The 26,039-nt window shown below is 48.1% G+C and overlaps 1 protein-coding gene across 2 annotated transcripts in view; it reads left to right on the top strand.

Moving 5' to 3' along the window:
* LOC144504645 (IQ motif and ankyrin repeat domain-containing protein 1-like) overlaps positions 1-26,039 on the top strand; it is a 137,147-nt gene that overhangs the window by 91,842 nt on the left and 19,266 nt on the right. For both annotated transcript variants that reach the window (XM_078230338.1, XM_078230330.1), the window contains one exon: positions 16,734-16,833. In XM_078230338.1, coding sequence (XP_078086464.1) covers positions 16,734-16,833 — 100 coding nt within the window. The remainder of the gene's footprint in view (positions 1-16,733; positions 16,834-26,039) is intronic.

Below are 26,039 nucleotides of genomic sequence, written 5' to 3'. Positions count from 1 at the left end.
CAGGTGACAGAAGTGTTAGTGAAGGATCACTTTGGGACCAGTGACCATAATTCTATTAGTTTTAAGATAGCTATGGAGAATGATAGGACTGGCCCAAAAGTTAAAATTGTAAATTGGGGCAAGGCCAATTTTGATGGTATCAGGCAGGAACTTTCAACAGTTAATTGAGGGAGACTGTGGGAAGGTAAAGGAACGTCTGGTAAGAGGGAGGCTTTCAATAGTGTGTTAACCAGGATTCAGGGTAAGCATATTCCTCTTAGAGTGAAGGGCAAGGCTGGTAGAAGTAGGGAACCCTGGATGACTCAGGATATTGAGACCCTGGTCAAGAAGAAGGAGGCACATGACATGCATAGGCAGCTGGGATCAAGTGGATCCCTTGAAGAGTACAGAGGAATCAGGAGTAGAGTTAAGAGAGAAATCAGGAGGGCAAAAAGTGGACACAAGATTGCTTTGGCAGATAAGGCAAAGGAGAATCCAAAGAGCTTCTACAAATACACAAAGAGCAAAAGAGTAACTAGGGAGAGTAGGACCTCTTAAGGCTCAACAAGGTCATCGATGTGCGAATCCACAAGAGATGGGCGAGATCTTAAATGAATATTTCTCATCTGTACTCACTGTTGAGAGAAGCATGGATGTTCGGAAACTTGGGGAAATAAATAGTGATGTCTTGAGGAGTGCACATATAACAGAGGAGATGGTGTTGGAAGTCTTAAAGCGCATCAAGGTAGATAAATCCCCGGGACCTGATGAAATGTATCCCAGGACATTGTGGGAGGCTAGGGAGGAAATTGCGGGTCCCCTAGCCGAGATATTTGAAACATCGATAGTCACGGGTGAGGTGCCTGAAGATTGGAGAGTGGCAAATGTTGTGTCTTTGTTTAAGAAGGACTGCAGGGAAAAGGCTGGGAACTACAGGCCAGTGAGCCTCACATCTAAGAACAAAGAACAAAGAACAGTACAGCACAGGAAACAGGCCCTTCGGCCCTCCAAGCCTGTGCCGCTCCTTGGTCCAACTAGACCAATCGTTTGTATCCCTCCATTCCCAGGCTGCTCATGTGACTATCCAGGTAAGTCTTAAACGATGTCAGCGTGCCTGCCTCCACCACCCTACTTGGCAGCGCATTCCAGGCCCCCACCACCCTCTGTGTAAAAAACGTCCCTCTGATGTCTGAGTTATACTTCGCCCCTCTCAGCTTGAGCCCGTGACCCCTCGTGATCGTCACCTCCGACCTGGGAAAAAGCTTCCCACTGTTTACCATATCTATACCCTTCATAATCTTGTATACCTCTATTAGATCTCCCCTCATTCTCCGTCTTTCCAAGGAGAACAACCCCAGTCTACCCAATCTCTCCTCATAGCTAAGACCCTCCATACCAGGCAACATCCTGGTAAACCTTCTCTGCACTCTCTCCAATGCCTCCACGTCCTTCTGGTAGTGCGGCGACCAGAACTGGACGCAGTACTCCAAATGTGGCCTAACCAGCGTTCTATACAGCTGCATCATCAGACTCCAGCTTTTATACTCTATACCCCGTCCTATAAAGGCAAGCATACCATATGCCTTCTTCACCACCTTCTCCACCTGTGTTGCCACCTTCAAGGATTTGTGGACTTGCACACCGAGGTCCCTCTGTGTTTCTATACTCCTGATGACTCTGCCATTTATTGTATAACTCCTCCCTACATTATTTCTTCCAAAATGCATCACTTCGCATTTATCCGGATTAAACTCCATCTGCCACCTCTCCGTCCAATTTTCCAGCCTATCTATATCCTGCTGTATTGCCCGACAATGCTCTTCGCTATCCGCAATTCCAGCCATCTTCGTGTCATCCGCAAACTTGCTGATAACACCAGTTACACCTTCTTCCAAATCATTTATATATATCACAAATAGCAGAGGTCCCAGTACAGAGCCCTGCGGAACACCACTGGTCACAGACCTCCAGCCGGAAAAAGACCCTTCGACCACTACCCTCTGTCTCCTATGGCCAAGCCAGTTCTCCACCCATCTAGCCACTTCTCCTTGTATCCCATGAGCCTTAACCTTCTTAACCAACCTGCCATGTGGGACTTTGTCAAATGCCTTACTGAAATCCATATAGACGACATCCACGGCCCTTCCTTCATCAACCGTTTTTGTCACTTCCTCAAAAAACTCCACCAAATTTGTAAGGCACGACCTCCCTCTTACGAAACCATGCTGTCTGTCACTAATGAGATTATTTCGTTCTAAATGCACATACATCCTGTCTCTAAGAATCCTCTCCAACAACTTCCCTACCACGGACGTCAAGCTCACCGGCCTATAATTTCCTGGGTTATCCCTGCTACCCTTCTTAAACAACGGGACCACATTCGCCATCCTCCAATCCTCAGGGACCTCACCCGTGTCCAAAGAAGCGACAAAGATTTCCGTCAGAGGCCCAGCAATTTCACCTCTCATCTCCCTGAGCAGTCGAGGATAGATGCCATCAGGCCCTGGGGCTTTGTCAGTTTTAATGTTCCCTAAAAAACCTAACACTTCCTCTCTTGTAATGGAGATTTTCTCTAATGGGTCAACACCTCCCTCCGAGACACTCCCGGTTAACACGCCCCTCTCCTTCGTGAATACCGATGCAAAGTATTCATTTAGGATCTCCCCTATTCCCTTGGGTTCTAAGCATAATTCCCCTCCTTTGTCCCTGAGAGGTCCGATTTTCTCCCTGACAACTCTTTTGTTCCTAACGTATGAATAGAATGCCTTAGGATTCTCCTTAATCCTGCCTGCCAAGAACATCTCGTGACCTCTTTTTGCCCTTCTAACTCCCCGTTTGAGATCTTTCCTACTCTCTCTGTATTCCTCCAGAGCTCCATCTGTTTTCAGTTGCCTGGACTTAACGTACGCCTCCCTTTTCATTTTAATCAGATCCTCAATTTCCCTGGTTATCCACGGCTCTCGAATCCTACCTTTCCTATCTTTCCTTTTTACAGGCACATGCCTATCCTGCAGCCTTATCAATAGTTCCTTAAAAGACTCCCACATGCCAGACGCGAACTTACCCTCGAACATCCTCTCCCAATCAACATCCACCAATTCCTGCCTAATCCGGCTATAGTCAACCTTCCCCCAATTTAGCACCCTGCCCGTAGGACAGCACTCATCCTTGTCCATTACTATCCTAAAGTTAACAGAGTTGTGGTCACTATTTGCCACATGTTCCCCTACCAAAACTTTGACGACCTGACCGGGCTCATTTCCCAGAACTAGGTCCAGTATAGCCCCCTCTCTAGTCGGGCTATCTACATACTGTTCCAAAGAACCTTCCAGTACGCATTTTACAAATTCCTCCCCGTCCAGACCCCCAGCTCTAAGCACTTTCCAGTCAGTGCCAGGGAAATTAAAGTCCCCCACTACAACAACCCTATGTTTTCTGCACCTATCCAGAATCTCCTGACATATCCTTTCCTCCACTTCCCGTGGGCTGTTGGGTGGTCTGTAGTACACCCCCAGCATAGTGACTGCACCCTTCCTGTTTCTGAGTTCCACCCACAGCGACTCAGTACATGACCCCTCTAAGTTGTCTACCCTCTGCACCGCGGTAATATGCTCCTTAACTAATATCGCTACTCCCCCACCTTTTTTAGCCCCTCCTCTGTCTCGCCTAAAACACTTATACCCCGGAATATTCAGCTGCCAGTCCTGTCCTTCTTTTAACCAAGTTTCCGTCACCGCAACCACATCCAAATTCCACATAAGCATTAAGGCCCTAATTTCGTCTGTTTTACCCGTTACACTCCTCGCATTGAAGCAGATGCACTCCAGACCTCCAGGCCCAGTCAGGTCCTCCTCCTCCAGAGTGCACCTCTTCTTGGCTAGCCTTGCCCCGGCCCCCAGCTCGACCCCAGCCTCAGTATTTACTGACCTCCTGTTTTGTTCCCCACCCCCCTGCCACACTAGTTTAAATCCTGCCGAAACACTCTCGCAAAACTCCCAGCCAGGATATTTGCTCCCTTCCAGTTAAGGTGTAACCCATCCTTTCTGTACAGTTGCCATCTTGACTTGAAGATTTCCCAGTTATCTATGAATTTAAAACCCTCCCTCTTGCACCAGTCCTTTAGCCACGCGTTCAACTGTAGAATCTCCCTGTTCCGAGCCTCACTTGCACTAGACACCGGGAGCAGTCCAGAGATTGCTACCCTGGAGGCCTTACTTTTTAGCCTAGCACCCAACTCCCTGAATTTCTCTCGTATGACCCCCCTGCTCTTCCTACCTACATCATTTTCACCAATGTGTACAATCACATCAGTTTGACTACCTTCCTTTTTAAATATGCTTCCTACCCTCTCGGAGACATCCAGTACCCCGGCACCAGGGAGGCAGACTACCATCCTGGATTCTCGTTCAGTCCCACAGAAGCGCCTGTCCGTGCCTCTAACCATTGCGTCCCCCACAACTATCGCTCTCCTAAACCCCTTCTTTCCCTTCCGGACCCCTGAGCCTGTCTCCGTGGAGGCGATCTGGTCCTCTTGGCTTACCCCTGGAGGGTCATCCCCCTCCACAGAATCCAAAACAAGATACCTATTTTGGAGGGGGACAACCACAGGGGATCCCTCCACAGACTGCTCACTCCCTTCCCTTCTCCCATCTGTTGCCCATCCCTTTCTTTTAGGGGAGACTGCCACTGGGGTACTTTCTGGCACATCACCCTTCTGACAATTACCCCTCCTAACCGTGACCCACGTGTCTTCCTTCCGAGACCCTGGTGTCACTACCTGACTATAACTTTTATCTATGACTCTCTCATTTTCCCGAACTAAACTGAGTTCATCGAGCCTCAGCTCCAGCTCCCTTACACGATCCTTCAGGAGATGCAGTTCCACACATCTGGCACAGATATGGACTTCCGGGAGGCAAGTTGTCTCCAGGAACTCCCACATCCCACACCGACTGCAGTATACTGGCCTCCCACTCATACCAGCCATGTCCTTTTTAGTTTTTGGGATAAAACAAAAAGGGGGTGTAACCGAAGAAAAACAAACAACTTTCCTCGCCTTCGCCGAAGCCCTGTGAGCCAAAGCCCTTATAGCTCTCACTCTGCCCCTGCTCACTCCGCTGCCCGCTAACGACGCTGCCCGCTCAAAGGTGCGGCCTACTTTTAAACCCTCCAAAAACCTTCCCAGGCTGCTGCTGGGCCTATTTCCTGTTTAGAAAAAAAACCTGCGATTTCTTTCACTAATTTAACTGAAAAATAATTAAATAAATGAGTGCACAAGCAAGCTCCCTTACCCTCAGCCTGCTCCTGTGGAACAATGAGGTGGTGGGTAAGTTGTGGTGGGTAAGTTGTTGGAAGGTATTTTGAGAGACAGGATCTACAGGCATTTAGAGATGCAAGGACTGATTAGGGACAGTCAGCATGGCTTTGTGAGTGGAAAATCATATCTCACAAATTTGATTGAGTTTTTTGAAGGGGTAACCAAGAAGGTAGATGAGGGCATGCAGTTGATGTTGTCTACATGGACTTTAGCAAGGCCTTTGACAAGGTACCACATGGTAGGTTGTTGCATTAGGTTAAATCTCATGGGATCCAGGGTGAGGTAGCCAAATGGATACAAAATTGGCTTGATGATAGAGTCATAGACGTTTACAGCACGGAAACAGGCCATTCGGCCCAACTTGTCCATGCTGCCTTTTTTAAAAACCCCTAAGCTAATTCCAATTGCCCTCATTTGGCCCATATCCCTCTATACCCATCTTACGCATGTAACTGTCTAAATGCTTTTTAAAAGACAAAATTGTACCCCCCTCTACTACTACCTCTGGCAGCTTGTTCCAGACACTCACCACCCTCTGTGTAAACAAATTGCCCTCTGGACACTTTTGTATCTCTCCCCTCTCACCTTAAACCTATGCCCTCTAGTTTTAGATTCCCCGACCTTTGGGAAAAGATATTGACTATCTAGCTGATCTGTGCCCCTCATTATTTTATAGACCTCTATAAGATCACCCCTCAGCCTCCCAAGCTCCAGAGAACAAAGTCCCAGTCTATCCAGCCTCTCCTTATAAGTCAAGTAGACAGGGCGTGGGGTCACGTGGGCGGACATTTTAGTAGTTTTTTTTTATTTAAGCACACGAAGTATTAAAGGGAGGCCGCAGTATACAGCGGGCAGCGTCGGGAGCGGGCAGCGGAGTGAGTGGGGAAGCAGAGTGTGAACTATAAGGGCTTTGGCGGAAAGGGCGAAGCACAGTAAGTTATTTTAATCCAAACTTACAAAGGAAAAGGGTAACTATGAGTGATAGGCCAGTTTGTTGCTCCCGGTGTGGGATGTGGGAGTTCCTGGAAACACCTAGCCGCCCGGAAGACCACATTTGCGCCAGGTGCGTGGAACTGCAGCTCCTGAGGGACCGCGTCACGGAACTGGAGCTGCAGATTGCTGACCTTAGTCTAGTCAGGGAGAATGAGAGACTAATAGACATGAGTTATAGGCAAGTAGTTACACCGGGGCCTCGGGAGGAAGGCAAGTGGATCACAGTTAGGAGGAATAAAGGTCAGAAGGGTAACGTACGAGAGAGTATCCCAGTGGTTGTCTCTCATAGCAGGAAGGGCTCGGCTCTTAGTGAGCAATTAGTGGAGAGGTCACCTGTGGTTGTCCCCCTCCAAAACAAGTATATTGTTTTGGATAGTGTGGAGGAGTGTGCCTCTCCAGGGGTAAGACACAGTGACCAGGTCACTGGCACACAGTCAGGCTCTGTGGCCCGGAAAGGAAAGAGAGGGGTTAGGAGAGCAATAGTGGTGGGAGACGTGTCGGTTAGAGGCACAGACAGGCGATTCTGTGGGTGTGAACGGGACTCCAGGATGGTAGTCTGCCTACCTGGTGCTGGGGTACTGGATGTCTCCGAGCGGATAGGAGGCATCTTAAAAGACGAAGATAAAGAAACGGATGTTGTTGTACACATTGGTGCAAATGACGTAGATAGGAAGGTGTGATGTGGAGATGCCGGCGTTGGACTGGGGTAAACACAGTAAGAAGTTTAACAACACCAGGTTAAAGTCCAACAGGTTTATTTGGTAGCAAAAGCCACACAAGCTTTCGAGGCTCTGAGCCCCTTCTTCAGGTGAGTGGGAATTCTGTTCACAAACAGAACTTATAAGACACAGACTCAATTTACATGAATAATGGTTGGAATGCGAATACTTACAACTAATCCAGTCTTTAAGAAACAAAACAATGGGAGTGGAGAGAGCATCAAGACAGGCTAAAAAGATGTGTATTGTCTCCAGACAAGACAGCCAGTGAAACTCTGCAGGTCCACGCAACTGTGGGAGTTACAAATAGTGTGACATAAATTCTGATTCTAGGATCGCATGATAAAGACTCAGGAGGAAAAAAGCAGAAATATTTATGTGAAATAGTGTGACATAAACCCAATATCCCGGTTGAGGCCGTCCTTGTGTGTGCGGAACCTGGCTATCAGTTTCTGCTCCGCGACTCTGCGCTGTCGTGTGTCGCGAAGGTCGCCTTGGAGAACGCTTACCCGAATATCAGAGGCCGAATGCCCGTGACCGCTGAAGTGCTCCCCAACAGGAAGAGAACAGTCTTGCCTGGTGATTGTCGAGCGGTGTTCATTCATCCGTTGTCGCAGCGTCTGCATAGTTTCCCCAATGTACCATGCCTCGGGACATCCTTTCTTGCAGCGTATCAGGTAGACAACGTTGGCCGAGTTGCAAGAGTATGTACCGTGTACCTGGTGGATGGTGTTCTCACGTGAGATGATGGCATCTGTGTCGATGATCCGGCACGTCTTGCAGAGGTTGCTGTGGCAGGGTTGTGTGGTGTCTTGGTCACTGTTCTCCTGAAGGCTGGGTAGTTTGCTGCGGACAATGGTCTGTTTGAGGTTGTGCGGTTGTTTGAAGGCAAGAAGTGGGGGTGTGGGGATGGCCTTGGCGAGATGTTCGTCTTCATCAATGACATGTTGAAGGCTCCGGAGGAGATGCCGTAGCTTCTCCGCTCCGGGGAAGTACTGGACAACGAAGGGTACTCTGTCCACTGTGTCCCGTGTTTGTCTTCTGAGGAGGTCGGTGCGGTTTTTCGCTGTGGCGCGTTGGAACTGTTGATCAATGAGTCTAGCGCCATATCCTGTTCTTATGAGGGCATCTTTCAGCGTCTGGAGGTGTCTGTTGCGATCCTCCTCATCCGAGCAGATCCTGTGTATACGGAGGGCTTGTCCGTAGGGGATGGCTTCTTTAACGTGTTTAGGGTGGAAGCTGGAGAAGTGGAGCATCGTGAGGTTATCCGTGGGCTTGCGGTACAGTGAGGTGCTGAGGTGACCGTCCTTAATGGAGATGCGCGTGTCCAAGAATGCAACCGATTCCGGAGAGTAGTCTATGGTGAGCCTGATGGTGGGATGGAACTTGTTGATGTCATCATAGAGTTGTTTCAGTGATTGTTCACCATGAGTCCAAAGGAAGAAAATGTCATCGATGTATCTAGTGTATAGCACCGGTTGAAGGTCCCGTGCGGTGAAGAAGTCTTGTTCGAACCTGTGCATGAAGATGTTGGCATATTGAGGTGCAAATTTGGTCCCCATGGCTGTTCCGTGTGTCTGGATGAAGAACTGGTTGTTGAAGGTGAAGATATTGTGGTCCAGGATGAAGCGGATGAGATGTAAAATTGCATCTGGAATCCGGTCACGGGCATTCGGCCTCTGATATTCGGGTAAGCGTTCTCCAAGGCGGCCTTCGCGACACACGACAGCGCAGAGTCGCGGAGCAGAAACTGATAGCCAGGTTCCGCACACACAAGGACGGCCTCAACCGGGATATTGGGTTTATGTCACACTATTTCACATAAATATTTCTGCTTTTTTCCTCCTGAGTCTTTATCATGCGATCCTAGAATCAGAATTTATGTCACACTATTTGTAACTCCCACAGTTGCGTGGACCTGCAGAGTTTCACTGGCTGTCTTGTCTGGAGACAATACACATCTTTTTAGCCTGTCTTGATGCTCTCTCCACTCCCATTGTTTTGTTTCTTAAAGACTGGATTAGTTGTAAGTATTCGCATTCCAACCATTATTCATGTAAATTGAGTCTGTGTCTTATAAGTTCTGTTTGTGAACAGAATTCCCACTCACCTGAAGAAGGGGCTCAGAGCCTCGAAAGCTTGTGTGGCTTTTGCTACCAAATAAACCTGTTGGACTTTAACCTGGTGTTGTTAAACTTCTTACTGTAGATAGGAAGAGCAGGGGGATCCTACGAGAGCAATTCAGGGAGTTGGGAAATAGGCGAAAAGGTAGGGCCTCCAGGGTGGCAATATCTGGGCTGCTCCCAATGCCTCGTGCCAGTGAGGCTAGGAGTACTAGTGAGTTAGTACAATTTAACGCTTGGCTAAAGGACTGGTCCGGGAGGGAGGGCTTCATTTTCCTGGATCACTGGGAAGTTTTCAGGAGAGGATGGCACCTGTACAAGAAGGACGGGTCACAACAAAATTGGAAGGGCACGAATATCCTGGCTGGGAGTTTTGCTAGTGCAGTTCGGGTGGGTTTAAACGAATATGGCAGGGGGATGGGGATCAGAAAATTAGGTCTACAAGTGTAGAGGCTGGGGACGAGCTTGGGGCTGGGACAAGGCTGGCAAAGAAGAAGAGCACTCTGGGGGAGGATGACCTCACTGGGCCTGGAGGTCTGGAGTGCTTATACTTCAATGCAAGGAGCGTAGCAGGTAAGACAGACGAACTTAGGGCCTTAATGCGTACGAGGAATTTGGATGTGGTTGCGGTGACAGAGACTTGGTTGAAAGAGGGACAGGACTGGCAGCTGAATATTCCGGGGTACAAGGGTTTTAGGCGAGATAGAGGAGGGGCCAAAAGAGGTGGGGGAGTAGCAGTATTAGTTGGAGAGCATATTACAGCGGTGCAGAGGGAGGACAATTCAGAGGGGTCGTGTAACGAGTCACTGTGGGTGGAGCTCAGAAACAGGAAGGGCGCAGTCACTATGTTGGGGGTATACTACAGGCCCCCCAACAACCCAAGGGAAGTGGAAGAACGAATATGTCAGGAGATAATGGATAGGTGCAGGAAAAATAGGGTTGTTGTCGTGGGAGACTTCAATTTCCCTGGTATAGACTGGAAGTCACGTAGGGCTGGGAGTCTGAATGGGGAGGAATTTGTAAAATGCGTACAGGAGGGTTCTTTGGAACAATATGTAGATAGCCCGACTAGAGAGGGGGCTATACTGGACCTAGTACTGGGGAATGAGCCCGGTCAGGTCTTCAAAGTTTCAGTGGGGGAACATGTGGCAAATAGTGACCACAATTCTGTTAGCTTTAGGATGGCGATGGAAAAGGATGAGTGGTGTCCCAAGGGTAAGGTGTTGGATTGGGGGAAGGCTAACTTTAGTGGGATTAGGCAGAAATTGCCAGCTGTTGATTGGGAGAAGCTGTTTGAGGATAAATCCACATCTGGCATGTGGGAGTCTTTTAAGGAACAGTTGTTAGGGCTGCAGGATAGGCATGTGCCTGTAAAAAAGAAGGATAGGAAGGGTAGGATTCGAGAACCGTGGATAACCAGGGAAATTGAGGGAATGGTCAAAAAGAAAAGAGAGGCGTACGTTAGGTCCAGGCAACTAAAAACGGAGGGAGCTCTGGAGGAATACAAAGAAAGTAGCAAAGAACTCAAACGAGGAATTAGAAGGGCAAAAAGGGGTCACGAAATGTCCTTGGCAGACAGGATTAAGGAAAATCCCAAGGCATTTTATTCATATGTTAGGAACAAAAGGGTTGTCAGGGAAAAAATCGGACCTCTCAGGGACAAAAGTGGGGAATTATGCTTGGAGCCCAAAGAAGTAGGGGAGATCCTAAATGAATACTTTGCGTCGGTATTCACAAAGGAGAGGGATGTGTTGACTGGGAGTGTCTCGGAGGGGAGTGTTGAACCGTTAGAGAAAATCTCCATTACAAGGGAGGAAGTGTTAGGTTTTTTAGGGAATATAAAGACTGACAAATCCCCAGGGCCTGATGGAATCTATCCAAGGCTGCTCAGGGAGACGAGAGATGAAATCGCTGGGCCTCTGACACAAATCTTTGTCTCATCACTGGACACAGGTGAGGTCCCAGAGGATTGGAGGATAGCTAATGTGGTCCCGTTATTTAAGAAGGGTAGGAAGGATAACCTGGGTAATTATAGGTCGGTGAGCTTGACGTCCGTGGTAGGGAAGTTGTTGGAGAGGATTCTGAGAGATAGGATGTATGCGCATTTAGAAAGGAATAAACTCATTAACGATAGTCAGCATGGTTTTGTGAGAGGGAGGCCATGCCTCACTAACCTGGTGGAGTTTTTTGAAGAAGTGACTAGAATGGTTGACGAGGGAAGGGCCGTGGATGTCGTCTATATGGACTTTAGTGAAGCGTTTGACAAAGTCCCTCATGATAGGCTGGTGAAAAAGGTTGGATCTCATGGGATAAAGAGGGAGGTGGCTAGATGGGTGGTCACATCTTGGTCACAGAAGACAGAGGGTGGTAGTGGAAGGGTCTTTTTCCGGCTGGAGGCCTGTGACTAGTGGTGTCCCGCAGGGCTCTGTATTGGGACCTCTGCTGTTTGTAATTCATATAAACGATCTGGAAGAAGGTGCAACTGGGGTGATCAGTAAGTTTGCGGATGACACAAAATTGGCAGGACTTGCAGATAGTGAGGAGCATTGTCAGAAGCTACAGAAGGATATAGATAGGCTGGAAATTTGGGCAAAGAAATGGCAGATGGAGTTCAATCCTGATAAATGCAAAGTGATGCATTTTGGTAGAAATAATGTAGGGAGGAGCTATACGATAAATGGCAGAACCATAAAGGGTGTAGATACGCAGAGGGACCTGGGTGTGCAAGTCCACAGATCCTTGAAGGTGACGTCACGGGTGGAGACGGTGGTGAAGAAGGCATATGGCATGCTTGCCTTTATAGGACGGGGCATAGAGTATAAAAGTTGGGGTCTGATGTTGTAGAAGTATAGAACGTTGGTTCGGCCGCATTTGGAATACTGCGTCCAGTTCTGGTCGCCACACTACCAGAAGGACGTGGAGGCTTTGGAGAGAGTGCAGAGGAGGTTTACCAGGATGTTGCCTGGTATGGAGGGGCTTAGTTATGAGGAGAGATTGGGTAAGCTGGGGTTGTTCTCCCTGGAAAGACGGAGGATGAGGGAAGACTTAATAGAGGTGTATAAAATTATGAAAGGCATAGATAGGGTGAACGGTGGGAAGCTTTTCCCCAGGTCGGTGGTGACGTTCACGAGGGGTCATAGGTTCAAGGTGAGGGGGGGGAGGTTTAACACAGATCTCAGAAGGACATATTTTACACAGAGGGTGGTGGGGGCCTGGAATGCGCTGCCGGGCAAGGTGATGGAGGCGGACACATTGGGAACGTTTAAGACTTATCTAGACAGCCATATGAACGGAGTGGGAATGGAGGGATACAAAAGAATGGTCTAGTTTGGACCAGGGAGCGGCACGGGCTTGGAGGGCCGAAGGGCCTGTTCCTGTGCTGTATTGTTCTTTGTTCTTTGTTCTTTTTTCATCCAAATCATTAATATATATTGTGAATAGCTGGGGTCCCAGCACCGATCCCTGTGGCACCCCACTAGTTACTGCCTGCCAATTTGAAAAGCACCCATTAATTCCTACTCTTTGCTTCCTCTCTGCCAGCCAGTTTTCTATCCATCTCAATACACTTCCTCCAATCCCATGCGCTTTAATCTTGCACGATAATCCCTTGTGCGGGAGTTTGTCAAACCCTTTCTGAAAATCCAAATATACCACATCAACTGGTTCCCCCTTGTCAACTCCACTAGTTACATCTTCAAAGAATTCCAACAGATTTGTCAAGCCTGATTTCCTCTTCATAAATCCATGCTGACTCTGTCTGATCCTGCCACTGCTTTCTAAATGCTCCGCTATAAAGTCCTTGATAATGGATTCGAGAATTTTCCCCTCTACCGATGTTAAACTTACTGGTCTATAATTCCATTTTCTTTCTACCTCAACCTACAACCTCATCCTATCCCTCCAACTTACACATCCCAGGACACTAAGGGGCAATTTAGGATGGCCAATGCACCTAACCTGCTCATCTTTGGACTATGAGAGGGAACCCACGCAGACACGGGGAGAATGTGCAAACTCTACACAGACAGCCACCCAAGCTGGGAATCGAATCCGGGCCCCTGGCGCTTTGAGGCAGCAGTGCTAACCACTGAGCCACCGTGCTGCCCAAACTCAAACTTTCAAGTCTCGGTAGCATCCTAGTAAATCTTTTCTGCACTCTTTCTCGTTTAATAATATCCTTTCTATAATAGGGTGACCAGAATTGCACATAGTATTCCAAGTGTGGCCTTACAATGTCTTGTACAACTTTAACTCCTGTATTCAATGTTCTGACCGATGAAACCAAGCATGTCGAATGCCTTCTTCACCACTCTGTCCACCTGTAACTCCACTTTCAAGGAGCTATGAACCTGTACCCCAAGATCTCTGTTCTATAACTCTCCCCAATGCCCTACCATTAACTGAGTAAGTCCTGCCCTGGTTCGATCTACCAAAATGCATCACCTCACATTTATCTAAATTAAACTCCACCTGCCATTCTTCAGCCCACTGACCCAATCGATCAAGATCCCATTGCAATCCGAGATAACCTTCTTCACTGCACACTATGCCACCAATCTTGGTGTCATCTGCAAACTTATTAACCATGCCTCCTATATTCTCATCCAAATCAATAATACTCAATAAGTAATCAATAAGATCATGTCTGGTCTGATCTAGACCTCACTGTATAATTGGGAGGAAGCCTTCATCAGCCGGGGCATTGAGTACAAGAGTTGGGAAATCATGTTGCAGCTATATAAAACCTTGGTTAGGCTGCATTTGGAGTGTTGCGTGCAGTTCTGGTCACCGCACTACCAGAAGGATGTAGAAGCTTTGGAGAGAGTAAAGAAGGTTCACCAGGATGTTGCCTGGTCTCGAGGGTATTGACTATGAGGAGAGGTTGAATAAACTGAGGGGGAGGCGGGGGGAGGGAGGCGGGGGGCGGAGGGCGCAGAAATTACAATTTATTTTGTTTTTTTTACACTGCCATATGCACCACCGTGGTTTTCCACACACTGTGGTTGACAGGGCTCTCGACCGCATCCGACCCATCCCCTGGGCCACTGCTCTCACCCCCTCCCAGAACCAGGATAGAGTCCCCCTTGTCCTCACTTTTCACCCCACCAGCCTCCACATTCAAAGGATCATCCTCCGCCATTGCTGCCAACGCCAGCATGATGCCACCACTCAACACACTTTCCCCTCGTTCCCCCTGTCAGCATTCCGCAGGGACCATTCCCTCTGGGACACCTTAGTGCACTCCTCCATCACATCCAACACCTCACCCCCTGCCCACAGCACCTTCCCATCCAATCACAGAAGGTGCAACTCCTGCCCTTTTACCTCCTCCCTGCTCACCGTCCCAGGCCCTAAACACCCCTTTCAGGTGAAGCAGTGCGTCACAGGCACCTCCTTCAATCTGGTCTGTTGCATTCGCTGCTCCCAATGCGGTCACTCTCCATCGCAGAGACCAAACGCTGACTGGGTGACTGCTTTGCTGAACACCTTCGATCTGTCCGCAAGCAGGACCCAGACCTTCCTGTCGTTTGCCACTTCCCCACAGCACCGTGCTCTCCTGTCCACGTGTCTGTCCCTGGCCTTTTGCAATGTAAGAAGTTTAACAACACCAGGTTAAAGTCCAACAGGTTTATTTGGTAGCAAAAGCCACACAAGCTTTCGGAGCTCTAAGCCCCTTCTTCAGGTGAGTGGGAATTCTGTTCACAAACAGAGCTTATAAAGACACAAACTCAATTTACATGAATAATGGTTGGAATGCGAATACTTACAACTAATCAAGTCTTTAAGAAACAAAACAACGTGAGTGGAGAGAGCATCAAGACAGGCTAAAAAGATGTGTATTGTCTCCAGACAAGACAGCCAGTGAAACTCTGCAGGTCCACGCAACTGTGGGGGTTACAGATAGTGTGACATGAACCCAATATCCCGGTTGAGGCCGTCCTCGTGTGTGCGGAACTTGGCTATCAGTTTCTGCTCAGCGACTCTGCGCTGTCATGTGTCGCGAAGGCCGCCTTGGAGAACGCTTACCCGAATATCAGAGGCCGAATGCCCGTGACCGCTGAAGTGCTCCCCAACAGGAAGAGAACAGTCTTGCCTGGTGATTGTCGAGCGGTGTTCATTCATCCATTGTCGCAGCGTCTGCATAGTTTCCCCAATGTACCATGCCTCGGGACATCCTTTCCTGCAGCGTATCAGGTAGACAACGTTGGCCGAAATGCAAGAGTATGTACCGTGTACCTGGTGGATGGTGTTCTCACGTGAGATGATGGCATCCGTGTCGATGATCCGACATGTCTTTTTAGCCTGTCTTGATGCTCTCTCCACTCACGTTGTTTTGTTTCTTAAAGACTTGATTCGTTGTAAGTATTCGCATTCCAACCATTATTCATGTAAATTGAGTTTGTGTCTTTATATGCTCTGTTTGTGAACAGAATTCCCACTCACCTGAAGAAGGGGCTAAGAGCTCCGAAAGCTTGTGTGGCTTTTGCTACCAAATAAACCTGTTGGACTTTAACCTGGTGTTGTTAAACTTCTTACTATGTTTACCCCAGTCCAACGCCGGCATCTCCACTTTTGCAATGTTCCAACGAACCCCAACGCAAACTGGAGGAACATCTTCCCATTGGACACTTTACAGCCTTCCGGACTGAACATTGAGTTCAACAACTTCAGAGCGTGAACTCTCCCCTCCACCTTCACCCCATTCCCATTTATTTTATTTCATTCTGTTTCTTCTTTTCATCCATTTTATTATCTTTCTGTCTCAATTCCATTTCTCCATTCCAGCTCTCGTTCCCTTCCCAGGGCAACTGCCACATTCCTCGGGCAGTCCTTTAACAATCTGTGCCTGTGTTCTGCCATTCTCGCATTCTGATCACTGAATGGACACTTTCAGCACCTTTCTCAGCCTCCTGTATCCTCATTTACATTCCCTTTGTCCAATTACACTCCACCCCCACCCTCAGAGTATAATTCCCTCCTGATTTTCTTTGCTCTCAGTTCTGACAAAGGGGCATCCAGACTCGAAACATTGGCTCGATTCTCTCCACGCAAACACTGTCAGACCTGCTGAGATTTTCCAGCATTTTCTGTTTTTGAATAAGTGAGGATTGTTTTCACTGGAAAGATGGAGGCTGAGGGGAGACCTGATAGAGGTCTACAAAATGATGAGAGGCACAGACAGGGCGGATAGTCAGAGGTTTCTTCCCAGGGTGGAAGTGTCAATTACACGGGGGCACAGGTTCAAGGTGAGAGGGGGAAAGTTTAAGGGAGATGTGTGGGGGGAGGTTTTCACGCAGGGAGCGGTGGGTGCCTGGAACGCGCTGCCAGAGGAGGTGGTGGAAGCAGGTACATTAGCAACATTTAAGAGGCATCTGGATGGGTGCATGAATAGGGAGGGAATAGAGGGATACGGACTGAGTAAGGACAGAAGGTATTTTAAGTTTAGTTTGGGCATTGTGATCAGCACTCGCTGGGAGGGCCGAAGGTCCTGTTCCTTCTTTGTTCTAAGCTCAAGCTATTGCGAGCCTATCAAAGGCATTCTCTGAGAAGGAACATCCGACAGACTCTCTCATGCTGCTTGAAATTACTTCCTCTCTCCAGAAGCATTGCTGACGAAGCCCATCGGGACGCTGTGTCACATCCGCGAGCTGGACGATGTGCTTCTGAAGGACGTTGGCAACAAGATCAAGCAGGATGGCAGGTACCAGCTGAAAGACCCAATGTGCTGCCCTCAGTGATCCTGCGTCACAGTCAGAAGCAGAGTGTGTGCTGAGGAACCGAGTGTACGGGAGTCGACACGGCCCCACCACCACACGCCCGTCATATCCCAATTGTATTCCTCTCAAAACACATTTCATTGGCTGTGGAGAGCTTTGGGATGTCCTGAGGTTGAGAGAGGTGCTATATAAATACAAATCTTTATGAATTCAATCCCCTTAATTCACCAACTTTCCAATTGAACAGGTAACATTGGAAAGTGATTCAGAGGCAGGAACAAACAGGGATTCAGAATGGGAACTTTACAGGAATCGGGGTTGAGGAAATAGAGTTTCAGAGATAAAAATTCACAGGATATCAGAGTCAGACCTCTGGACTCCCAATCATGCGATAACAGACATTACATATGAACAAGGAGCAAGAGGAGCCCATTCGGCCCCTCGAGCCTGTTCCACTATTTAAATAGATTGTGACTGATCTGATAAACTCTAATCTGCATCCCCCCCAGCCCGATAACCTTTCACCCCCTTGCCCACCAAGAATCTATCCATCTCCACCTTAAAAATATTCAAAGACTCTGCTTCCACTGCCTTCTCAGGAAGAGTTTTCCTGAGACTAAAGGCCCTCTGAGAGAAAGAAATTCCGCCTCTTCTCCATTTCAAATGGACAATCCCTTATTGTTAAACAGTGGCCCCCAGTTCTAGATTCTGCTACAAGAGGAAGCAGACCCTTCCAGACCCTTCAGGATCTTATATCTTTCAACCAAGTTGACTCTTGTTCTTGTAAACTCCAGTAGATACAAGCCTTGCCTGTCTAACCTGGCAGAAGAACAATATTAGAACAAAGAACAATACAGCACAGGAACAGGCCCTTCGGCCCTCCAAGCCCATGCCGCTCCCTAGTCCAAACTAGACCATTCTTTTGTATCCCTCCAAACCCAGTCCGTTCATATGGCTATCTTTATTTCCTTCGTTATCCATGGCTGGCTATCCCTTTTCTTACAGTCCTTCTTTATCACCGGAATATATTTTTGCTGAGTACTGAAAAAGATCTCCTTAAAAATCCTCCACTGTTCCTCAGCTGTCCTACCTACCAGTCTGCTCTCCCAGTCCACCCTAGCCAATTCAGCCCTCATCCTATCGTACTCCCCTCTGTTCAAGCAGAGGACATTGGTTTGGGACCCTACTTTCTCCCCCTCCATCTGCACCAGAAATTTGACCATATTGTGATCACTCGACCCAAGAGGGTCGTTCACAAGAAGATCCTTAATTCTACCTGTCTCGTTACACATTACCAGATCTCAGATAACTCGTTCCCTCGTAGGTTCTGTAACATACTGTTCAAGGAAACTTTCCCGACAGCATTCTAAGAACTCTTCCTCCATCCCACCACGTCCAACTTGAGTCAGCCAATCAACATGCAGGTTAAAATCCCCCATGATTATTGCCATTCCGTTTTTGCACGCATCCATTATTTGCTTGTTTATAGCCCTCCCCACCTCTAAGTTATTATTTGGGGGCCTATAGACCACGCCTACCAGTGTCTTTCTCCCCCTACTATTCCTTATCTCCACCCATAATGATTCCACGTTTTGCTCCTTAGAGCCTATGTCGTCCCTCACTACTACCCTGATATTCTCTTTTATTCAGTAAGAAGTTTAACAACACCAGGTTAAAGTCCAACAGGGACTTGGGGCTCCGAAAGCTTGTGTGGCTTTTGCTACCAAATATACCTGTTGGACTTTAACCTGGCGTTGTTAAACTTCTTACTGTGTTTACCCCAGTCCAACGCCGGCATCTCCACATCGTGCTTATCTTTTATTATCAGAGCTACCCCACCACCTTTTCCTTCCTGTCTATTCTTCCTAAATGTCTGATACCCCTGGATATTCATTTCCCAGCCCTGATCACCCTGTAACCACGTTTCTGTAATGGACACTAGATCATACCCATTTGTGCTGATTTGTGCCATCAACTCATTTACTTTGTTCCAAATGCTTCGTGCATTCAGGCAAAGTGTCTTTCTTCCAGCTTTTATCTGGACCCGAATTGTTGAAATGTTATTGACCTCCTCCCTCTTGCACTGTCTATGACCCTTCTCTGTTTGCGAGCTAACTTCCTCGCTCCCAGTCACCTCGTCTCGATCCCCTGCCCCCAACCTATCTAGTTTAAATTCTCCCCAGTAGCCTTAGCCAACCTTCCCGCCAGGACATTGGCACGGGAGAGTACATAAAGTGATACAGACCATCTTCTCCCAATAGCAAGGCAATGCCCTCCATGTTCAATCTCTTTCTGTGTGCATTCCAGATTCCCACCATTCTCTTTTCCTTTGTTTCCCTTGAAGTAGGCAGACCAAGTCATGGAGCTTTCACATCAGCTATTTAATTAAGCTATATAGCTCAGACTGCACTGCAGCCAGCCAGAGTCCAGAGTTCAGCAATACACAAGCAGATATAGTTTCAAATCCAAATAATGAACATATACCAATCAAGGTATAGGAGTTTTCTCTATCCACTCACACTATTGATTAAGGTTACGTCATGCATAAGGTACAAATGCTAAACACCAATCATGACCATCATGCGCTTGCTTAATTATAATAGCTAATCATTGTGAAGATGCAATCACGTTAGCTGACCTAATTGGGGTAATTATTCACAGATCCTCAAGACAACAGAGCAGGTGAATAGGATAGCTCAGAAGGCATATGGGACACCTGCTTTCCTCAATTGTGGTATAGGGCATATGAGCAAGGAGGTAATGTTGGAGTTGTACAGAGCGTTGGTGAGGCCACAGCTGGAGCACTGTGTGTAGTTCTGGTCACCTCACAATAGAAAGGATATGATAGCACTAGAGGGGGTGCAAAGAAGGTTCACCAGATGCTTTAAACTGAAAGGAGGGGGTTCAGTTGTAGGGGAAATTAGAAAACCCAAATTGTAGGAGGTAAGAGTGCAGGTTGGCAATGTGACGGATGGTTACCAGACATTAAAAGAAAGGGACAGAACGGGTGAATGTCTTTATGCACCAAGGAATTATAAAAGAGTCGGGAAATTTACCAGTAGAACAAATTTTAAAGTTTTGTATCTAAATGCACGAAGCATTCAGAACAAAATTAATGAGTTAACGGCGCAAATAGAAACAGAAGGGTATGATTTGGTGTCGATTACTGAGACAAGTCTGGGAATTGAATATCCAAGAGTACTCAGCATTTCATAAAGACAGACTGAAAGGAAAAGGAGGTGGTGCAGTTTTGCTGGTGAAGGAAGGGGTCAGTGCTGGAATGAGAAATGACATAAGCACGGGAGATCGAGATGTGGAATCAGTCTGGGTAGAAATAAGAAATAGCAAAGGAAAGAAGTACTTGGTCAGAGTAATCTATAGGTCCCCAAGCAGTAGTTCCGCAGTGGGGCACAGTATAAACCAGGAAATACTGGGGGCTTGCAAGAAAGGCACGGTAATAATCATGGGTGATTTTAATATGCACATAGATTGGAAGAATCAAATTGGTAAGGGTAACCTGGAGGCAGAGTTCATTGAATGTATTAGAGATTGTTTCCTGGAACAGTATGTTGTGGAACCATCCAGGGAGCAGGCTACTCTGGATTTGGTATTGTGGAATGAGGAGGGATTAATTGATGACCTCATAGTTAAGGATCCTCTAGGGCGTAGGGACCATAGGGTGATAGAATTTAAGATTCAGTTTGGGGTTGAGAAAGTGGAGTCCCACACTCGCGTTCTGGAACTAAACAAAGGGAATTACATCGGCACGAGGACAGACTTGGTCCGAGTGGAGTGGGCAGGAAGGCTAAAGGTCAGACAGTGGATGAGCAGCGGCAGTTGTTTAAGGAGATACCCAATTCCTCACAACTAAAATATATCCCAGTGAGGAAGAAAGATGGTCAGGGGGGTAAAAAAACATCCATGGCTAAACAAGGCGGTCAAGGACAATATAAAGACAAAAACTAAGGTGTACCATGTTGCAAAGGCCAGTGGCAGGTTGGAAGATTGGGAAACTTTCAAACAAACAAAGGGATACGAAAAATGTAATAAAAAGAGCAAAGGTAAATTACGAAAGAAAACTAGCGCAAAGTATCAAGAAGGATCATAAAAGCTTCTATAGGTTTATAAAAGGGAAGAGAGTCGCTCGGGTGAATGTTGGTCCCTTGGAAGATGAAACTGGAGAGTTAATAGTGGGGAACACTGAAATGGCAGAGATGCTAAATCAATATTTTGCCTCAGTTTTCACGGTGGAGGACACTCGTACCATTCCTATCGGAACGGGCAAGTCAGAGGTAATAGAAAGGGTAGAACTTAGAACAATCAACATCGATAGGGAAAAGATACTCAGCAAACTATTGGGATTGAGGGCAGACAAGTCCCCCGGGCCTGATGGCCTACAGCCTAGGGTATTAAAGGAAGTGGTGGCAGAGACAGTGGATCCATTGGTTATAATATTCCAAAATTCCCTGGACATGGGATAAGGTTCCAGTGGATTGGAAAAATGCTACTGTAATTCCCTTATTCAAAAAGGGAGGGAGGCAAAATGTGGGAAATTACAGATCAGTTAGTTTAACATCTGCTGTTGGGGAAGTGTAAGAATCAATTATCAAGGAAGCAGCAATATCAGGACATTTGGAAATTCAAAACGTTATCCACCAGTATCAGAATGTTTTTATGAAGGCAATTCATGTTTGAACAATTTGCTAGAGTTCTTTGAAGATGCAACAAGCAAAGTGGATAATGGGGATCCTGGGGATGTAATATATCTGGACTTCCAGAAGGCGTTTGATAATGTTCTGCACAAAAGGTTAATTCACAAGATTACATCTCATGGGATTAGGGGTGATTTATTAGCTTGGATAGGTGACTGGCTGATGGACAGAAGACAGAGTCGGGATAAATGTTTTTTTTTCTGGATGGTAAGGAGTAACTAGTGGAGTGCCACAGGGTTCGGTCCTTGGGCCCCAGCTATTTAGAAACATAGAAACATAGAAACCCTACAGTGCAGAAGGAGGCCATTCGGCCCATCGAGTCTGCACCGACCACAATCCCACCCAGGCCCTACCCCCACATATTTACCCGCTAATCCCTCTAACTACACATCTCAAGGACAATTTTTAACCTGGCCAATCAACCTAACCCGCACATCTTTGGACTGTGGGAGGAAACCGGAGCACCCGGAGGAAACCCACGCAGACACGAGGAGAATGTGCAAACTCCACACAGACAGTGACCCGAGCTGGGAATTGAACCCGGGACCCTGGAGCTGTGAAGCAGCAGTGCTAACCACTGTGCTACCGTGCCGCCCCAACCACTGTGCTACCGTGCCGCCCAATCTATATTAACGACTTGGATACAAGGATAGAAGATTCTAGAGCCAAATTTACAGATGACACTAAAGTAGGCGGGACAGTAAGTTGCAATGTGGAAATAAGAACCTTACAAATGGATAGAGATCGGTTCGGAGAGTGGGCCAACATGTGGCAGATGGAGTTTAACGTGGATAAGTGTGAGGTCATGCATTTTGGTCAGAAAAGCGGGAAGGAGACTTGTTATCTAAATGGGGAGAGACTTCAGGGAGCTCCGGTGCAGAGGGATCTGGGTGTCCTTGTTCATGAGTCACAGAAAACCAGCAGCAGGTACAGCAGATAATAAAGAAAGCGAATGGAATGTTGGCATTTCTAGCTAAAGGAATAGAATATAAAGATAAGGAAGTATTGCTGCAACTATACAAGGCATTGGTGAGGCCGCACCTGGAGTATTGTGCACAGTTTTAGTCCCCTTATTTGAGGAGAGATGCAGTGGTATTGGAGGCAGTTCAGAGGAGGTTCACTAGATTGATTCCAGAGATGAGGGGTTTGTCGTATGAAGAGAGATTGTACAGTTTAGGCCGATACTCTCTGGAATTGAGAAGAATGAGGGGAGATCAAATTGAGGTAAACAAGATGATAGAAGGTATGGATGAAGTGGACGTGGAGCGGATGCTCCCGCTGGTGGGACATTCTAGTCTGAGGATAAGGAGCAGCAAATTTAAATCAGAGTTGAGGAGAAACTACTTCTCCCAAAGGGTTGTGAATCTGTGGAATTCGCTGCCCCAAAGTGCGGTGGATGCTGGGACAGTGAGTAAATTTAAGGAGGAGTTAGACAGATTTTTAATTGGTAATGGGTTGAAGGGTTATGGGGAGAAGGCAGGAAAATGGGGATGAACATATCAGCCATGATCAAATGGCAGAAGGGACTCGATGGGCTGAATGGCCTAATTCTGCTCCTCTATCTTATGAAGTTATAAACTTACATTGCCTGAGAGAGACTCAGTGGAGCTATAAGCAGAGACTTGGATTGTTTTCTCTGGAGCAGCAAAGGCTGAGGGGGGGCATGATTGAGGTGTCTAAGATTATGAGGGGTATGGACGGGGTGCGTAGGGAGCAGCTGTTCCCCTTGAGTGGTGAATCAGGAGGGGTATAGTTTTAGAGTGAAGAGCAGGAGATTCAGAGGGGATTTGAGAAAACACTCAGAGGGTGGTGGGAATCTGGAATCCGCTGCCTGGGAGGGGAGTGAAGGCTGGAAAGTATTTGGATGAGCACTTGAAGCATCATAACATTCAGGGAAATTGGACAAGTGCAGGAAAATGGGATTAGAGCCTTTAGTGGTAGATACTGTCGGTGCAGACTCGATGGGCCGAATGGCCTTTTCTGTGTTCAATGACTATAGGCGGAATTTTATTGCTGCCCCGCCCATCGATGGGCAGAGTGAGCCGGTAAAATCATAAGAGCCGAGAAACCGGGCGTGGCCCTGATTTTAGTGCCCTCACAATCTGCCGAGAGTCAGATTTCTGGCGAGATCGGCCTCTTGCCAGAATCGGGCGAGAGGCTGAATAAATAATGGTCATGGGTTCAAACATTTACTGAGATCGACGCACAATCATCTGGAGGCCCCCCCCCCCCCATGGAGGCCAAGGGCATCATGGCACTGCCAGTCTGGCACCTTGATAATGCCCACTGGGCATTGCCAGGAGGCGTGGCCAATGAGGGCGGGGCCTGAAAAGGCAGCCCAATCGAGGAAGAAGGGCCCATGTCACTCTGCATCGGGATTGGATCGGGGGGAGGGGCCTGCTACCACTCCGCATTGTGATGAGATCGCGAGGGGGGGGGGGGGAGGTGAGACGATTGGTCTGGGTGGCGGTGACGACAGCGGGGGAGGTGGGACCTGTACAAATTGGACAGTCTGCCCCTGGGCAGCACTGGAACCAATGTCCTGGGGGAGTGTTCGCTAATGCTGTTGGGGAGGGTTTAAACTAATGTGGGTAGAGAGGGATATGGGCTAAACACGGGCAATTGGGACGAGCTTAGGGTTTTAAAAAAGGGCAGCATGGACAAGTTGGGCCGAATGGCCTGTTTCCGTGCTATAAACCTCTGTGATTCGATCGGTTTGGGTGGGGCAGGGTGGCAGACGGCGGGGGCAGGGTGGCAGACGGCGGGGGCAGGGTGGCAGACGGCGGGGGCAGTGTGGCAGATGGCAGGGGCAGGGTGGCAGATGGCGGGGGCAGGGTGGCAGACGGCGGGGGCAGGGTGGCAGACGGCAGGGGCAGGGTGGCAGACGGTGGGGGCAGGGTGGCAGACGGTGGGGGCAGGGTGGTAGACGGCGGGGGCAGGGTGGCAGACGGTGGGGGCAGGGTGGCAGACGGCGGGGGCAGGGTGGCAGACGGCGGGGGCAGGGTGGCAGACGGCGGGGGCAGGGTGGCAGACGGCGGGGGCAGGGTGGCAGACGGCGGGGGCAGGGTGGCAGACGGCGGGGGCAGGGTGGCAGACGGCGGGGGCAGGGTGGCAGACGGCGGGGGCAGGGTGGCAGACGGCGGGGGCAGGGTGGCAGACGGCGGGGGCAGGGTGGCAGACGGCGGGGTTCCCCGAGAGGCAGGGCCAGGATCACTGCTTGTTATGTTTATAGATACCAAAAGGCTCGGCACATGTTCAATATGTTTGTGCTGATGCCAGTCCTGAGCGAGTGGCAAACAGTCAGGATGATATGAATCACTTGCCTTCGGACTTTGATAACTCACAGAATGGGAAGAGAAATACCAGGTGGAATTGAACAGAGAAGCAGTCCAGAGATGTGTGTTCAGTTGCTTCGCCAACGCTAAATTGTCCCTTAGTGTCAGCGTGTATTCAGAGAGTAAATACGTGGGGTTATGGGGATCGGGATGGAGAAAGGGATTGTGATCAGTACAGGCTTGAAGGGCCAAGTGGCCTCCTTGGGTACTGTAGGGAATGTATGATTCTATGAAATGTGAGCGATGCTGATTTTGGTGCAAGGATTAGGGAGATGATATAAACTGAAAGGCACAATTCTAAAGAATGTTCAGGGACAGAGGGAACAGGGGCTCCTCTGAGTCGATCTCCGGAAGTGAATATGGAGAGAATGATTCACAAAGCAGGAGATCTTGGACCTCAGAAAGAAAGGTATTCCGTGCAAACATGAGGAGGTTATGCCAAACTTTTACAAAGCTCTGGTTCAGCCTCAACGAGAAAACAGTGTCCAGTTCTGGTCACCACACTTTGGGAAGGATGTGAGGGACATTGGAAGAGTGTGGGAGAGATTGACCAGGATGGTTCCAGGGATGAGGGATTTTAGTTACAATGTTCAGGTGGAGAGACTGGGGTTGTTCTTCTTGGAGTGAAGGAGAGTGTGAGGGGAGATTGGAATGAGCTATACAAGATTGTGACAGGTTCAGATAAGGTGGACAAGGAAACATTGTTAATTAGCCAGTGGGACAAGAACTAAGGATAGCGATTAAAGATTTTGGACAAAAGATGCAGCGGGAGTTTGAGACAGAACCTTCAATGCAGTAGTTCCTGACTGAACAATCTGCCAATCAGGGTGCTGGAAGCAGACACAATGAATGATTTAAAAAAGATATGTGATGGGAATTTAGGAACATTGGAACTAGAAGCAGGAGTCGGCAAATTCAATCCTCCGAGCCTGCTCCGCCACTCAATCAGATCATGGCTGATCTCTCCCTGCTCTCAAATCCACCTCACCACCTGTTCCCTATATCCTTTTTTTAAAATTAGAAATATATCGATCTCCTTCTTAAAACCATTCAATGATTCAGTCTCCACCGCGCGATGGGGCAGCGAGTTCCACAAATTCACCCCCTCTGTGAGAAGTAGTTCCTCCTCATCTCAGTGTTAAA

Source organism: Mustelus asterias, chromosome 2, assembly GCF_964213995.1.
Source record: "Mustelus asterias chromosome 2, sMusAst1.hap1.1, whole genome shotgun sequence".
Taxonomy (NCBI): Eukaryota; Metazoa; Chordata; class Chondrichthyes; order Carcharhiniformes; family Triakidae; genus Mustelus; species Mustelus asterias.
Note: the sequence above shows the minus strand (reverse complement) of the source record. Positions and strands in the feature narration are given on the sequence as shown.